This window comes from Lipophrys pholis, assembly GCF_963383615.2.
Source record: "Lipophrys pholis genome assembly, chromosome: 12".
Classification (NCBI taxonomy): domain Eukaryota; kingdom Metazoa; phylum Chordata; class Actinopteri; order Blenniiformes; family Blenniidae; genus Lipophrys; species Lipophrys pholis.
In genome coordinates this window covers 31093193-31111254 of record NC_137641.1, presented here as the reverse complement: position 1 = coordinate 31111254, position 18062 = coordinate 31093193, and the positions used below count along the sequence as shown (strand labels likewise).

At 47.3% G+C, this 18062-nt stretch overlaps 1 protein-coding gene across 1 annotated transcript; it reads right to left on the bottom strand.

The window, feature by feature from the left end:
- Positions 1 to 479: 479 nt before the first annotated feature.
- klhl8 (kelch-like family member 8) lies at positions 480 to 17837 on the bottom strand. The gene is made up of 12 exons (XM_080476301.1): positions 17752 to 17837; positions 13337 to 13624; positions 13157 to 13218; positions 12637 to 12802; positions 8786 to 9106; positions 7938 to 8124; positions 6840 to 6983; positions 6569 to 6680; positions 5853 to 6021; positions 5610 to 5769; positions 2720 to 2921; positions 480 to 930 (listed from the first exon to the last, which is right to left on the bottom strand). Exons 2-12 carry the CDS (start codon positions 13532 to 13534, stop codon positions 813 to 815), a joined length of 1839 nt encoding a protein of 612 aa, XP_080332427.1. The 5' UTR covers positions 13535 to 13624; positions 17752 to 17837; the 3' UTR covers positions 480 to 812.
- Positions 17838 to 18062: the final 225 nt, after the last annotated feature.

The following is an 18062-nucleotide window of genomic DNA, read 5'->3' as shown; positions in this document are numbered from 1 at the left end:
GGGGCGCCGCCATATTGCTGCTCAGGGAAACGGGTCCGTCCAGCCCATTGAGGTTTACAGCGCCAAGACCTTTGCTCCTCAGTGATTGGCTCCAACAACACGCCAGCGCCTCCAGAACTTCTGAATGATTGTTCAACAAACGGCACCGGCAGAATCCGGCTAACGGCTCAGCTCCAACCGGAACCGTGAGAACGTCTCTGAAACCTCCTCTGGAGGGAACGTCATTCAAATAAATAGAAACGTGAGGAGCTGGGACACACACACACACACACACACACACACACACACACACACACACACACACACACACACACACACACACACACACACACACACACACACACACACACACACACACACACACACACACACACACACACACACACACACACACACACACACACACACACACACACACACACACACACACACACACACACACACACACACACACACACACACACACACAGATTATCTTTCTGGCCTTTATATGAGTGAGAACATGGAACCTGAAGATGTTCTCCACACGGGGCTTCAATACACCCAGCGACTGAGTTCCCTTAAAGAAAGGAAAGAAACTAAACTACATCAAAGCCGACGAAGTGAAGGAAATACAGTACAAAGTACAGTACAAAGTACAACGTTGGTGATTGCAAGTAAAAGTCCAGAGACTTCAGATTTGTCAAATGCTCCAGGTCGGTGACCTCTCCTCCAGACGCTGGATGTGTTGGTGTGGTGGTCGGTTCCGAGGGTCCAACTGGCAGTGTGTGTGTGTGTGTGTGTGTGTGTGTGTGTGTGTGTGTGTGTGTCCGTCACATGCAGTTCACCATGGAGCCCTGGCCGACGTCCCGGATCTGGCTGACGTGAGACGAGCACACGGCCACCCCGGCGCCGGCCCGGCAGTGAGAAACTGAGCCCACCAGCTCCCACCTGACGGAGGAACCAACAAAACAGTGTGTGAGTGTGTGTGTGTGTGTGTGTGTGTGTGTGTTGGGGGGGGGGGGGGGGGGGGGGGAGATAACTATACAGCCAGAAAGAAGCAGAATAAATGTCATAAAAACTCAAATAAAAATGTTTTCACATTTATCCTAAAACTGAATAAATAATATATATATATATATATATATATATATATATAGAGAGAGAGAGAGAGAGAGGGGGGGGGGGGGGGGGGGAGAAGGCAAGTGAAATACATCAAAAATACACAATCACAGGTTTTATCTCTGTTAATAAAGTATTTGCTGATTGTGATTCTGAGGTGCTCAGCAGGGGGCGCTGCAGGTCAGAGTTACGTGATGCACCTGAATGCATCACCAGGACTGAACAGGGCCTATACAACATGGCTGCTCTAACAGGTTAAGATACAGGAGCCTACCAGAGAAGTCCTAGTTCAGCCATTAAAACCAGTAAAGTCTTCTGTGGTTCCAGCGTCTCACCATCACAGGAGCAGCTGAACCTTGAACTTGGAATCTGCATCGTAAGCATTTCTTGTGTTTCCCATGGTGAGGGTGTGAGCAGATCTGAAGGATCTAGGAGTGTGTTGGATTTACCAGGAATTCAAACGGACCAATGAAAACTGTTTTATTGGACCTGTTGGTCTGACGAGACTAAATGACAGCATGAAGCTCATTAACTCCTTAAATCATCTGCGTCATTGTTTAAGCTGCAGGTTCAAATCCTGTGGAAACAGTATCAGATTATAATCTGGAAATGACGGGAATTTACTGAAGATCACACAGTAGCTGCCCTTTTTCCACGAGTCCCCCCCCCCCCCCCCCCCCCCCCTCCTGTTCTCTCCTCTCCTGGCCTCCCCTGGCCTCCCCTCTCCTCCCCTCCCCTAAAATAAGACAAACGCTACGATACTTTGACCTTTAATGGAAATGTGGTTAAACGGCGTTCTCCAGGACAGCTCCGGGTTCTGGTCGGGTTTTAACACCTGCTGTGAAAAGGAGACGCTGGAGGAAGAAGGTCACCAGTTAACAGGGGAACCAGTTAATCCTAAACACCGCTGGTCCCCCAGGTCCTGGTAGCGTGTCGCTCTGTGGAGCTCCTGAATCCTCTGGGCCCCTCTAGACAGAGAAACCGGTCGATTTCTGAGCGTCTCTCTGGTCGGCAGCGTTCTGGTTCTGATCGGGTTAAAAATGACGGGTGAATGAGCCGTCTTGTGACTCCTCTGTGTCATGACGCTCCGGCCAATCAGACGCTGCCGTCTGCTGACATCACCTTGTCTCCTGGCCTCAGCTCGCTGGGAACCTGGAGGAGGAACCAGGAAAGTACCTGGCAGCAGGTACTGGTAGGAGGAATGTACCAGGTAGCAGGAAAGTACCTGGTACTAGGAAAGTAACTGGTACCAGGAAAGTACCTGGTAGTTGGTACATGTACCAGGAAAGTACCTGGTACCAGGAGAGTACCTGGTAGCAGGAAAGTACCTGGTACTAGGAAAGTAACTGGTAGCAGGAAAGTACCTGGTAGTAGGTACATGTACCAGGAAAGTACCTGGTAGCAGGAAAGTACCTGGTAGCAGGAGAGTACCTGGTACCAGGAGAGTACCTGGTACCAGGAAAGTACCTGGTAGCAGGAGAGTACCTGGTACCAGGAAAGTACCTGGTAGCAGGACTAACACGTAGTGGAAAAGCGTCAACAGGAAGTAGAGTCAAGTGGAGTAGGGCTGAGGAGGAATTAGTAGAAAAGTACCATCAGTCACCAGCAGCCTCCTCACCTGTTCATCCGGGGTTCAAACGCCTCCACCGTGTTCAGGTAGATGTTCCCGTTGTGTCCCCCCACGGCGAACACTCGGCCCATGATGGTGGCGACGCCGACACCCCCGCGGGGGGTGGTGAGCTCGGAGACGTACTCCCAGCGGTGCATCCGAGGGTCGAAGCGCTCGACGGAGCTCAGCGGAGAGTTGTCGTCAAAACCACCTGGTAACAGAAGAGATTCAAACTAATTCACAGGGAAGCTGTCAAACGTGTGTACAATGTGTGTACATCAGTATCAATGTGTGTACATCAGTATCAACGTGTGTACATCAGTATCAACGTGTGTACATCAGTATCAACGTGTGTACATCAGTATCAATGTGTGTACATCAGTATCAACGTGTGTACATCAGTATCAACGTGTGTACATCAGTATCAATGTGTGTACATCAGTATCAAACATGAAGTAATTCAAACTACCAGGACAGACGATGGAAGCAGTGGAGTGGTGGATCAATAACCTGTAGTCTCTTGGTTTCCATGGCGACAGAAGTTCTGCGCTCTACCAAGTGACCCTTCATGTGGCCACATTGAGCAAAAACATTGAAAAAGAAAAGCGGCAGAAGTGACTCGGCGATTTCACGTGGCGCCATAAACCTCTAAACGTCAATCAGTGACCAAACACCTTCACACAACAAGAACTTTTCTCTTTGTTGATCCATTTGTTTTGTGCAGACGGCATGAGATTATGGAACATTATAGTACCACGCAGCATACCTGGTCACTGCAGTGTGTGTGTGTGTATATATATTTTTTATATAAAATGAAAATGTATTTATTGATATTATCAATGAGGTTTTTTTAATATGATATATATATAGATCTAAAAAGAAATTAACTACTTAATTGCAATTAATTGTGATTAATCACATTGTTTTTCTACTGAAGCTTGTAATGGAGATTTATTCAGGGAAAACCACAGAATTAATGTCGACTCAGCACACAGAGTCTATATTTATATTCAAAGACCATCTTTATAACCTCCTTTTAGCTTTGGGTGAAACTGTTTCTCTCCCAGATCAGTAAAATAATAAAAACACAAGTTAATTAATAAACCTCTAACATGAGTCTGGGTTTTGTTCGAGTGCAGCTCCACCACTTTGAGGATTTGAATATTTCTACAAACTAAGTTGTAAACTTATTATATGAACTAAATAACAATAATATACTGTAATATTCACTCACTCACTCACAGTACACAGGAGAGCCAGGGAAAGAGAGAAAGAGGAGACATTAATATTTTAGCAGTATTTCCTCCAGCTTTAGCAGTTTGGAGGCTCCTGGTCAGCCAACATGGCAACCTGCTGTCCTGCTGCAGAACTACTTCTGTTGTCGTTAAATTCAGCTTTTCAAAGTAAAACTTTTACTTTCTCAATCAGCCGTCAGGGAACCTTTTAAAGTGAAAAGTTCTGCCTTAATATTATCTTACTGGGTGTTGTGCTGCTCTGTTGTTACGGTGCTGCTCTGTTGTTACGGGGCTGCTCTGTCGTTACGGCGCTGCTGCTCTGTCGTTACGGCGCTGCTGCTCTGTCGTTACGGCGCTGCTGCTCTGTCGTTACGGCGCTGCTGCTCTGTCGTTACGGCGCTGCTGCTCTGTCGTTACGGCGCTGCTGCTCTGTCGTTACGGCGCTGCTCTGTCGTTACGGCGCTGCTCTGTCGTTACGGGGCTGCTCTGTCGTTACGGGGCTGCTCTGTCGTTACGGGGCTGCTGCTCTGTCGTTACGGTGCTGCTGCTCTGTCGTTACGGTGCTGCTGCTCTGTCGTTACGGTGCTGCTGCTCTGTCGTTACGGTGCTGCTGCTCTGTCGTTACGGTGCTGCTGCTCTGTCGTTACGGGGCTGCTCTGTCGTTACGGCGCTGCTGCTCTGTCGTTACGGCGCTGCTGCTCTGTCGTTACGGCGCTGCTGCTCTGTCGTTACGGCGCTGCTGCTCTGTCGTTACGGCGCTGCTGCTCTGTCGTTACGGCGCTGCTGCTCTGTCGTTACGGCGCTGCTCTGTCGTTACGGCGCTGCTCTGTCGTTACGGCGCTGCTCTGTTGTTACGGCGCTGCTCTGTCGTTACGGTGCTGCTGCTCTGTCGTTACGGTGCTGCTGCTCTGTCGTTACGGTGCTGCTCTGTCGTTACGGTGCTGCTCTGTCGTTACGGCGCTGCTGCTCTGTCGTTACGGCGCTGCTGCTCTGTCGTTACGGCGCTGCTGCTCTGTCGTTACGGCGCTGCTGCTCTGTTGTTACGGCGCTGCTCTGTTGTTACGGCGCTGCTCTGTTGTTACGGCGCTGCTCTGTTGTTACGGCGCTGCTCTGTTGTTACGGCGCTGCTCTGTTGTTACGGCGCTGCTCTGTTGTTACGGTGCTGCTGCTCTGTTGTTACGGTGCTGCTGCTCTGTTGTTACGGTGCTGCTGCTCTGTTGTTACGGTGCTGCTCTGTTGTTACGGTGCTGCTGCTCTGTTGTTACGGTGCTGCTCTGTTGTTACGGTGCTGCTCTGTTGTTACGGTGCTGCTCTGTTGTTACGGTGCTGCTGCTCTGTTGTTACGGTGCTGCTCTGTTGTTACGGTGCTGCTCTGTTGTTACGGTGCTGCTCTGTTGTTACGGTGCTGCGCTCAGAGACGGAAAACAAAAAAACTAAAACGGAAGTAAACAAAACTGTGTTAATTCCGTAAATGTTTTTAACGAGTTAAACATTTCAAATCAATTAATCATATTAATGCATTATTTTTGACAGCACTAATATATATATATATATATATATATATATATATATATATATATATATATATATATATATATATACTGAATTGTGCCTGAAATAAAAGAGTAAAATGGAAGGAAAAGAAAATAGGTTGCTCGTCTCACCCACGACGTAGAGGCAGCCGTTGACCTTGCTGACCCCGTTGCCCGCACGCCGCTGGCCCATCTCGCTGACCTCCGTCCACTTGTTGAGGTGGGGGTTGAAGCGCTCCACGCTGGACAGTGACGCCACGCCGTCGTTCCCTCCCACTGCGTACACGTAGCTCTGACGGAGCGAGGACACCAGAGTGGTGAGGCGGAGAGTAAAACCAGAGTGGCAGAGGTTACAGCCCCTCCGGTCAGTTTTACCCCCAGCGCCACCGATCCCACTCCGCCCCTCGGCGTGTTCATGGACGCCACGGAGCTCCAGCAGTCGCCCTCGATGTCGTAGCGCTCCACGTCGTTGAAGCAGGAGTTGTCGTCCAGGCCTCCGATGGCGTAGATGGGACCGCCGAGAGCCGCCAGGGCAATGCCCCTCCTGACGAACAGGGATCAATCCCATCATGCTTTGCACTATGACATTAGCTCTGGAGGACATGTGCACAATGGATCTGTGAGCTTCTTCTGAGTCTTTTAATATGTTTGGGAGAAGAATCTTCTCATGTACCATTTCTTCTTTGCTGGTTTTCTTAAGAGTCACATGGTGACGTTACGTAAAAACATGATGACATCATCAGGAACTCTGATGGTTCGTTAGAGGAACGTGAAATGATCCGATATAAATCAGTGAACATGCACTATTCTTTTTCACATTCCTATTATTTTCAGTTCTTGCGAATGTCGTGAATTTACTTTAACTCGTCTTTATTGTGATAAATGTACCAGAATATGGCATTAAAAGGTTAAAAACAAGGTAGTGTTCATGTTGGGCCTTAACGTCCTAAAATCTAATGGCTTCATGATGACAAATCATCCCTGAAGGTTTCATGGAATTCTGCTTAATAGTTTTTGAGAAAAGTTGGTAAAATACATACAAACCAATAAATAAATGAATACACAGACAAAAACATAAACTTCTTTTGTACCTCTTGGTGTTCATCGAAGCTTTCATCATCCACTTGTTGGTCAGGGGGTCGAACATCTCCATGTTGCCCAGGTGTTCGTTCCCATCATGGCCGCCGACAGCATAAACCTTCCCTGGGGAGACGAACGAGGCGTCAGCAGCTCAGGCCTGATCACCAGCGTGTCAAACATAAGGCCAGTGGGTCACAACCGGCCTGCAAGACGCTCCAGTCCGGCCAAACCACAGAGCAAAATGTAAAGGAGCTTTAGACATAAGAACCTCAGAGGATTCACCTCCTACAGAAATAACCCCCACGTGGCGCCGTCTGCTGTTCATCTCAGGTCCAAAGAACCAGCTGTTCTTCGTGATGGAGTAGCACTCGATGCTACGGAACGGGTCACCGGAGCCGCCGCGACCTCCCACACAGAACAGAACCCCTGAAGGAAAGGACAGACACACAATCATTTACATTCCGTTCTCTGTAACGGATCAGAACTCATCACACACACACACATCCTATAACAACACAGTTCTGTCTATAGAAACACACGAGGATTTCTTTTTGTGCCTCGGCACCAACAGTTGGAGGATTTCCTGAATCTGAAAATAAACCGTTTGAGCAGAACGCAGACGACAGTGAACAGGAAGGAAGAAGACAGACGGAAGCAATGGAGGACTTTGTCTCAGTAGCAGATGTGTCCTCTGCTGTGTTGGTTCATTTTATCAAACCCAAAACGGGGGGGGGGGGGGGGGGGGGGTCTCCAGAGTGTCATGACTCCCAGTCCAATTATCTCCTGGAACTTGGTAGTTTTATTTTGACAGTCATGATAATAACAATCCAACTTTGGATGTCTGTGTTCTCCCATTGAACAGGTTTACAGTGTATTGTTCTCTGCTGCATCTGTGTGTGGTTTTAATACAACAACAAACAACAGCACCCACTAGTGGCCCAACATGAAAAATACATCGTTTTCAGCGTTTCTGTTGTTTTCAAAATGTTGCTGTGAAAACGGGAAACTTTTCTGAAACGCAAATGCAAAAAGTGTGATTGTATTAGAAGGTTTGTTGTGGAAACAGAGTTAGAATATGTACATCTGTAACAGGCTTAAACTTGACATCATCAACTAAAAGGACAGTATCAAAATTGGAATATCCTGGAAAATGTCATTGTTTTGTCAGATAATTCTGCACTTGCAGCTGAAAAGCAAAGCTTTTGTCATAATCATGACATCTGATTAGACAGAAACCCGGCGAACACGATGCCTTTACACTTTAAAAGTAAACGGGGTGTAAACACGAAGAAGAGGCAGGAACAACACACGAAGGTGGAGGAAGACGCTCGGCGTGGCGCTGAATGTGAACCCAGCGGCAGTGAAACGGCGCCGTGTTACCTGCTGTGTGCTTCCGGGGGACGCTGCGGACTGAATACTCAAACTCTGGCACCGACTTGTTGCTCAGGTGAAGGTGGTAGTTCCTGGCCTCGTCCATCAGGTCGCGGCAGCTCAGGTTCCCCTTGATCATGTCGTCTTTGGCCACAGTTCCAGTCAGGAAGTCCACAGGAAGAAGAGGAAGGCGCACCTGAGGGAGGAACAAGGAGAGCCACAGGAATCAAACCTTTTAATCCATTCCACCAGGAGCGTCAAACTAAAAGCCTGAAGAGGCTCCAACCCGGCCGCCAAAGCACCACATTGTAAGAATTTCAAAGTAAACAAGAGTAGCGGCACAAGAAACCAGTGAGAGGCGAGCTGAGGTATCAGTGATGCTGCCATGAAATATAGTAAACTAGTATTTATCAAATCCACACGGTCAGGGGGAGTTTGTTAAAACACCCACAATGCAACAGCAGAGGAGGTGTTTTTAATAATGCACTTCATTATTTGTATTATTTTCTTTTGCTGCTCTTATTTACTGTCCAAACTGCAAATGTCCCCATTGTGGGACAAACAAAGGAAAATCTTCTCCTGCATTTTGACTCTTTATTTTGAAGGAGTCAAGAAGAAGGTCAAAGAAGTGGAGCAATAATACGATTAGATGTTATTCATATGAAACAAAAGTGTGAAATTGACCAAAACTATGTGGATTTCATGATTTGTCGCTCATAAATATCTTGTCAACGGGAAACATTTCTGATCTTCTCAACGCTTGGTACAATTCTTCATTCATGAAATGTAAACAAACCAAGAAGTTGTTCATTTGGACGTATATTTGTGGCGGCGAGGCAGGAAGCGTGGACACACACCTGAGACATGATCTGGTCCAGCCAGACGTCGTGGTGCTGCGGGTTGGCCTTCAGCCACTTGGCCGCCGCGTTGTACACCTGCGTCTCCGAGTGGATGTTGAGCTCGCCGGAGGACAGCAGCGTACGCAGGTGCTGCGGGGAGACGCAGGTGAAGTCCTCGCACTCCACCACCTCGGTGAAGTGCTCGCAGGCGTAGCGGTCGGCCATGTCCATCAGGTCCACGCGGTTGTGGCTCTCGGCGAAGGTCCGCACCGCCAGGCAGTTGGTGGGGTGGAAGTGGGCCTTCATGTACTCACAGCAGGCTCTGGCCACCAGCTCCACCTGGACGGTTCAGGAGACACAACGGCCCGACAAACCCACATCATCATCATCATCATCATCAGAAGAATAAGAACAACTTAAATGCTCCTGTGTCAGATGAAGGAGCGGTCGCTCTGCTTTTCGTTTCCTCTGGAGACCAGGAGCGTCAAACATAAGACCTGTGGGAGAAAACCAGGACGCAAGAGGCTCCGATCCACCAAAATACAAGCAGATTGTATCTAGAAAATATTGTTCAGAAAGAATACTGAAGAATTCTGTAGAGTTTGGACACAACTTAACACTGAGACGCGAGCTGAGATAGACGATATTGACTTCCTACAAGGTGGCGGACGAGTTGTCCTCCAATCATTTTCTGAGTGAGTCGGTGAGAACAGGCTCAGTGGAACAAAGTAACTCGACAACAGAAGGTCAAACGGACACGAGACGGCGAAGAAACAGAAGAACTACAAAGAACTTGAGGAAAACGCCAGAAGACGAGGAGACGAGAGGACAAGAGGAGACGAGAGGACAAGAGGATACGAGAGGACAAGAGGAGATGAGAAGACGAGGAGACGAGAGGACAAGAGGAGACGAGAGGACAAGAGGAGATGAGAAGACGAGGAGACGAGAGGACAAGAGGAGATGAGAAGACGAGGAGACGAGAGGACAAGAGGAGACGAGAGGACAAGAGAATACGAGAGGACAAGAGGAGATGAGAAGACGAGGAGACGAGAGGACAAGAGGAGATGAGAGGACAAGAGGACGAGAAGACAAGGAGACGAGAGGACAAGAGGACGAGAAGACACGGAGACGAGAGGACAATAGGACGATTAGATGAGGAGACGAGAGGACAAGAGGAGACAATAGGACAATAGGAGATGAGGAGACGAGAGGACAAGAGGAGACGAGAGGACAAGAGGAGACGAGAGGACAATATGAGACGAGAAGACGAGACGAGAGGACAAGAGGAGATGAGAAGGCGAGGAGACGAGAGGACAAGAGGAGACGAGAGGACAAGAGGAGACGAGGAGACGAGATGACACCTGGGAAAATAGAGCTGAAAGCATGAAGGTCTGCTAACATTGGTAGTGATATAAAAGACCTGAAGAGGACATTAAAAGGGAGCGGAGGGACAAAATCTCCGTCCCCAGAGAAGATTCAGAGGACAAACTGTGTGAAAGAGAGAGATGGAGGCTCAGACTGGATTAGCAGAGCTGAAGATTAAAACAACAAGACCAGCAATTTAGTGCTGAAGAGCCAAACACACTCGTCTGAAGCAGGAAACACTAAACCAGCGACCAGGAGGCAGAATCACCGAGGAATGACGACTTCAGCTTGGCTGGAGGAGCAGGAGGAGGATCAATCACGGACTTTTTGGATCGGCTGAGGAAGGAGCTGGAGCTGCTGGACGGAACCGAGCTTCACATCACATAATGTACCTTTATAAAATCTAAGTGGCAAAAACAAGAGCGGCCATGTTGCTGCAATGACCGGAGAGAATCTTCAGGACATTTCACTGCATTTTGTCTCATTAAATGAGCTTAATGTTGAGACTGGAGTCATTTTCTGCTCGTATCATTTGATTTTATTGAAAATCTCCACATTTCCATCACGTACACTCTGAGCCACAAAAAAGACAAACATTAGAGTTTAAATTTAAAAGTTATTATTATTTTAGCTCCAGAAGAAACTGGGCTGCGTGTCGCTCCTGAACGAAGACGAGTTCGACACCATGTATTACACCCTCATCCGCAGAATGGAGAGAATAACACCCTGCATTACACCCTCATCTGCAGAATGGAGAGAATAACACCCTGCATTACACCCTCATCCGCAGAATGGAGAGAATAACACCATGTATTACACCCTCATCCGCAGAATGGAGAGAATAACACCCTGTATTACACCCTCATCCGCAGAATGGAGAGAATAACACCCTGTATTACACCCTCATCCGCAGAATGGAGAGAATAACACCATGTATTACACCCTCATCCGCAGAATGGAGAGAATAACACCCTGTATTACACCCTCATCTGCAGAATGGAGAGAATAACACCATGTATTACACCCTCATCTGCAGAATGGAGAGAATAACACCATGTATTACACCCTCATCCGCAGAATGGAGAGAATAACACCCTGTATTACACCCTCATCCGTAGAATGGAGAGAATAACACCCTGCATTACACCCTCATCTGCAGAATGGAGAGAATAACACCCTGCATTACACCCTCATCCGCAGAATGGAGAGAATAACACCCTGCATTACACCCTCATCTGCAGAATGGAGAGAATAACACCCTGTATTACACCCTCATCTGCAGAATGGAGAGAATAACACCCTGTATTACACCCTCATCTGCAGAATGGAGAGAATAACACCCTGTATTACAGCCTCATCTGCAGAATGGAGAGAATAACACCATGTATTACACCCTCATCCGCAGAATGGAGAGAATAACACCCTGTATTACACCCTCATCTGTAGAATGGAGAGAATAACACCATGTATTACACCCTCATCTGCAGAATGGAGAGAATAACACCCTGTATTACAGCCTCATCTGCAGAATGGAGAGAATAACACCATGTATTACACCCTCATCCGCAGAATGGAGAGAATAACACCCTGCATTACACCCTCATCTGCAGAATGGAGAGAATAACACCCTGTATTACACCCTCATCTGCAGAATGGAGAGAATAACACCCTGTATTACACCCTCATCCGCAGAATGGAGAGAATAACACCCTGTATTACACCCTCATCTGCAGAATGGAGAGAATAACACCCTGTATTACACCCTCATCCGCAGAATGGAGAGAATAACACCCTGTATTACACCCTCATCCGCAGAATGGAGAGAATAACACCCTGTATTACACCCTCATCTGCAGAATGGAGAGAATAACACCCTGTATTACACCCTCATCTGCAGAATGGAGAGAATAAGAGTGGATGTGAAGAACAGGAGGAGCCAACGTGCTTCACATTAGAATAAAGATGGACGATATAAAGCCGCTGGACTTGGACTCTGCTAACCTTAGATAATAACCTGAGTGTCCAGAACTTAATGATGTTTGTGTCATCCAGACCGTTCTACTCTGGGTGGTGTTGGGACATTTGGTACATTTGTCAATATTAAAGGTAAATATAAAGAATAAGACGGGCTGTGGACCACTGCTCTAATCTTCATGTTATAGCGAAGACAAACACTCTTATGAGCGTCTGTACAGATTAAAAATAAATGTATTAATTAATCAGGCATTTCCTCCTCTGATTTAAATCTGAAATCTAAACTCAGTCAGAATCATGATTTTCCGTTGCCGTTCAAATTAGAATCCCCAGATACGTTTTGATTGGTCGATTGAAGGATTGAGAACGTTTTAACTGTTTTAACTGTAATGAAACAGCAGCAAAACTTTATCAGTGCGTCAACCGAACCAGAAGAAGCACCAGAGACCAATCCCAGGTGACCTGGTTATCGATGGAACAGGAATATAAAGCGTTTGCTTGCTGATAAAAGGAAGGTGTGCTGAGTTTACCTGGAGGATGCAGGCGGCGTACAGGAGGGGCTGGACGTTGTCCACCGTCAGCGTGAGCTTGGAGGAATAAGCAAAGTGCACCAGGTCCTGGATGGCGTCTCCGTCAAAGTCTTTGATCTCGATCAGCTCCTGCTTGGCCTCCGACATCTCCGACAGGAACATGGCTCTGGGCGGAGCAGCAGAGAGGCACGGCAACAAGCTGACATCAGAAAAACTCCACAAACCTTCCGACAGGAAACATCAAATCTGAGCTGAGGTTTGGAGCCACGATGTAAAATCCTCCTGCTCTACCTGAGTCATCAGAACAACCAGGATGACTACGATGAACACTTTTCAAGAGGAGGAAGAGGTAGTGTAAGATCTGAGGAAACTTTGCATCATGAATTAAAAAGCTTACTTATATTTTAAACTATAATAAAATACGAAAAGAAAGAAGAAGAAATTACAAACTGCCCGTGTGGTCGCTCGTCTGTTCATAAAGGGTAAAGACTAGTTACTATTACTGCTCCTCAGGACTCACCTGAAATAAGGAATGACACACGCCAACACCAGCTTGTGACAGGGAATCAACCGACTGCCGACCTGCAGACGCAAACACACGAATGAAAAGTGGAAAATGGAGAGAAACATGGAGAGACGGAGTGAAGAAGGGTGAAGAATGTAAAAGTGTTTGGTCGCTCCCAGCCGGCAGAGCGGTTACCTTCAGGGTGACGTCGCAGAGCTCCCCCACCTCGTAGAAATGTCTGAGCGACTTGTGGAAGTCCTTCCAGGCTTCGTGGGCCTCGAACACGAAGGAGCCGTCGGGCTCGCACTCCGTCCTGGAGGCCCGGTTCCCCGGACGCTTGTCCTTGGCCTTGGGCTGCTTGGCATGCTCCGGCACCACGTCCCCCGGGGCCATCCTGGGCTACAGGAAGCTGCACCTGCCGGGGGGCGGAGCCACGGCACATCAGGAGGGTTTCACCTCAACCAGAGAAACGTTTCACTCATCCTGTGGAAAGATGCTGATTAAAATCTGCTCCTGTGAACCTGAAGGCGTTTTGATAAACGGTCCTGCTGAGATTCTACCGACGGATTCATGTTGCTCTAGTTTCAGTCAATCATTATTCTCTCATTTTGGATTTTCTCTTTTTATTCATTTCTTTTTGCTCTTTTCACAAAACAAAACTTTTACACCAGAGATTAACTCTTCCATGACTGGAAGAGAACAGCCAGAAGAAACTGGTTCTTATATTTAGCTTCCCCTTACTTAATAATTAAATAATACATAAAAATGGTATATTTACTTCTATATAAAATTGTAATAATTTAAAAAACAATAATAAATATATATATATATTTCAGAAGCCTAGACTTTCCACACAGTGATTATAGACAAAAGTATTAAATTACAGTGATCCAGTAAAACTTCTCAGTCCATAACAAAGTTCTTTGCAGATGTAGATTTTATTTAAATGAACTAATATTTCTACAATATTTTAAACCCTGAATTTGTGAATTCCAGATTAATACATCAACACATTTGTTTTGAATTAGTCAGAACAACTTGGTGCTTAAACTCCTCCTGAGTTTTAGTTTCTGAAGTGAACAAATAACTTTTGCAGGTAAAATTCTATTAAACGTTTGTGTTTGTTCTTTATTCTTCTTTAATCAATTGTTTTGTTTCTTTACTTGTTTGTTTTGATTATTCTTGCTTTGATTGGTAAAAAACAATAATAAAGAAAGTTACAACAGAAAATAAACCAACACCTCGTTAACGGGACATTTTTTAAAGTTTCCATGACGACGGTCATGGAGTCACTGAAACCCCAATTCCATCTCGTCTCCATGGAAACGGGAGGAAATGCAACTTTTGTGAAACGCTACTATTTTTTACTGTCGACCACGGCCGCAGGACCGAGTCGTTCTGCACATGCTCAGTAGAGCCGATAAGAACAGCGTTTCCTCCAGTGTGTCATGACGCCAAACTCTCCTGGGACTTGGTACTTTTATTTTGACAGTCACCATAATGACTGTCCACTAGAACGTCTCTAATGTTTAGAGTGTTTTGTTCTCGGAGTGAACGTGTGGTTTCATCTCAACGTTCTCAGTACATCGAAGTGTTTTCACTCCAAACGTCTAAACGGAGACTCATATTATGAAAAACCTTTTTTTAAAACGTCAGCTGGACGAGGCTCGTCCTCCCAGATGGATCCAATCATTTGTTCAGGAGTGACGATGCTTTAACCTGGAGGCAGTGATACTCTGGTTCTGGGTTCTACTGAGAACAACCAAGCATCTCCAACCACAAGTCAACTAACCAACTGAGTAGAGACCTGGTCAGTGTGCCTCCTCCCTCCCTCCTCCCTCCCTCCCTCCCTCCCCTCCCCTCCTCCCTCCCTCCTCCATCCTCCCCTCCCTCCCTCCCTCCCCTCCCCTCCCCTCCTCCATCCTCCCCTCCTCCCTCCCTCCTCCATCCTCCCCTCCCTCCCTCCCTCCCCTCCCCTCCCCTCCTCCATCCTCCCCTCCTCCCTCCCTCCTCCATCCTCCCCTCCCTCCCTCCCTCCCTCCCTCCGGGTGCCACTTCTCCTTCACTCCCTCCTTCATTAAGACTGAAGAGAAAGACGTAAACCAGGACGAGTGGATTCCTGTCCTCCTTCCTGACTGCATCGCACTTCAAAAGAAAACTAAAACAAACCATTAAAAAGAATTCCTACCTCTCATGACTGGGGGAGAAAACCTCCACAGCTCTGGTGGTGGAGGCGACGGCAGAAGCTCCGCCCACAAGGCTTTTAAAGTGATGCTGAATAGACTCTGTGTCGCCTCCTCATCACCAGTCCTCTCACTCTGAACACGGCCTGAACATCAAGCAGTGGACATGAAGCTCCTCCCTCACTGACAACAGGAACGCCGCCTTGGCCTGAACACGGCCCGAACACGGCCCGAACACTGCCTGAACACGGCCCGAACACTGCCCGAACACTGCCCGAACACGGCCCGAACACGGCCCGAACACTCTGGAGGGAACACTGTTGTTATTGTCTGTCTACTGAGCATGTGCAGAAGAACTATTTACTAGGTGGTGCACATGTGCAGTAGCAACGTTTCCACCTTCAGCGAGGTGACGGAGCGGCGAGCGTTTTCCAGAAAGTCTTTTCGAAAAGCTCCGCCTTGGGAGTCGTTCCTAAAAAGTGATGTTTTCAGTGCCTCCCAACATACAGCAATGTTCAGCATCGTCACATGAAATCAGGAAAAACAACGTTCAAAGTTTATTGGGCCACAATTCCTCAGAATGAACCGCTGGAATTCCAGCGTTTTGTGTTCGATATGTTTATCCGAGTCTGTTAAATCATAAACGCACTTCTTTCTTCTTTCACTATCGATCTCACATCCTGGCGTTAATCAAGAACATTTAGTCAAAAACAGCTTCTGAGTTTGAGAATATTAATGTTTTGTACTTAAATGTTAATATTTAAGGAAAATGAACTGAACATTACATCTCAGTCAGTCAGCAAAGTGAAGCATGATGAGAGGGACAGGGAGAACATGCAGACTGCAGAGGGACAGACTGAAGAGGGACAGACTGCATAGGGACACCATGCATAGGGACACCATGCAGAGGGACACCATGCATAGGGACACCATGCAGAGGGACACCATGCATAGGGACAGCCTGCATAGGGACAGCCTGCAGAGGGACAGACTGCAGGGGGACAGCCTGCAGAGGGACACCCTGCATAGGGACAGACTGCAGAGGGACAGCCTTCAGAGGGACAGCTTGTAGAGGGACAGCCTGCAGAGGGACACCCTGCATAGGGACAGACTGCAGAGGGACAGCTTGTAGAGGGACAGCCTGCAGAGGGACACCCTGCATAGGGACAGCCTTCAGAGGGACAGCCTGCATAGGGACAGACTGCAGAGGGACAGCCTTCAGAGGGACAGCCTTCAGAGGGACAGACTGCAGAGGGACAGCCTGCAGAGGGACAGCCTGCAGAGGGACAGCCTGCATAGGGACAGACTGCAGAGGGACAGCCTGTAGAGGGACAGCCTGCAGAGGGACAGCCTGCATAGGGACAGCCTGCATAGGGACAGACTGCAGAGGGACAGCCTGCATAGGGACAGACTGCAGAGGGACAGCCTGTAGAGGGACAGACTGCAGGGGGACAGACTGCAGGGGGACAGCCTGCAGAGGGACAGCCTGCATAGGGACAGACTGTAGAGGGACAGACTGCATAGGGACAGCCTGTAGAGGGACAGACTGCAGGGGGACAGCCTGCAGAGGGACAGACTGCAGGGGGACAGCCTGCAGAGGGACAGCCTGCAGAGGGACACCCTGCAGGACACACTGGATGGAATCTCTCACTATCATCATTAACATGCAAATACATACGATCCCTGCTGCACTAAATTTACACTCGTTTTATTCACATTTTAAACCATTTTGATGATTTTTTAACTTTTTTTAATTGAAACTATTTAAAAAGTGATGTTTCTTTATTTTCCCTAATATTGCGCGACAGTTTAAGATAAATATCGCGATAAATCACCTGAACGTTTGCAGTAAAATCTGATGTTTTGAGAGTCAGAAAGAAAGAGACTCTGATTGAACTAAACCCACTGATCGATTAATCGAAAGCTTGATCAATATTCAACGTAATGATTGAAAGTAAATCGAGAAAACAGCAGTCTAGAATCGTGAATAGTCAACACAACCAGTATCCAGTACTCCACTTGATGTAATCAGAGTATTTTAAAGCTTTAAAGGACTGAAAAGTGACATTGTTCGATCAACATGAAGCTAAACTGTAAAACACAACTTTAACCGAATTCAAACATTTAAACACACTTTTAGACGCGCGACTCGGCTTTAGGCTTGTTATTCCAGCGTTCCAGCAGCTCAGGCCCGAATAGTTTAGAAAAACCGGAGAAAAGTGAGAAAAACGTGCAGATCGGAGAGATTCGAGGTTAGCCTCCTGCTAGCGGCGGCGGCTAGCGGCGGGATGACAGCGACGTTAACCGGCAAGAAACCGGCGACATTTCTGCTCCAATTCAGACACAAACGCTCGACTTGGACCGGCGAACGTCGCCGGAACGCCTTATGAATGCGTGAGGGGAGGCAAACGTGTTGAATTGTCTCACCTCATGTCGCAGTAAGAATTAAAATGCCGGCTTCATTGAGAGGAATGTTTAGCATCGGCACGTTTGTTGTGGTTCGCGGTGCATTCTGGGTAATGCAGTTTAATCCCCGTGCTGGGAAACAGGACCGGAAGTAGAAAGTAGACTTGATTTTTTACAAACATCTTCAACCAAGGAACTATTACAAGTAGAAAATGCAGTTGGATTCTTCCAGAATTAAATAATGTGATTGGAGATCTTAATGGAAAAGTTAAGACTCTCCGAGGAGCACAGAAGAAAATGAAAAAGTGTTCTGAAGAAATCTGTGAGGATAA

What these genes read in the sequence shown, in the direction of transcription:
- klhl8 (XM_080476301.1), bottom strand. Translation starts at nt 13,534, where the DNA reads ATGGCCCCGGGGGACGTGGTGCCGGAGCATGCCAAGCAGCCCAAGGCC. An exon ending in ACGCCGCCTGCATCCTCCAG is followed by an intron (nt 9,107 to 12,636) that starts GTAAACTCAGCA and finishes TGAACCGTCCAG; the next exon opens with GTGGAGCTGGTGGCCAGAGC. An exon ending in CGGCTGCCTCTACGTCGTGG is followed by an intron (nt 2,922 to 5,609) that starts GTGAGACGAGCA and finishes TTCTGTTACCAG; the next exon opens with GTGGTTTTGACGACAACTCT.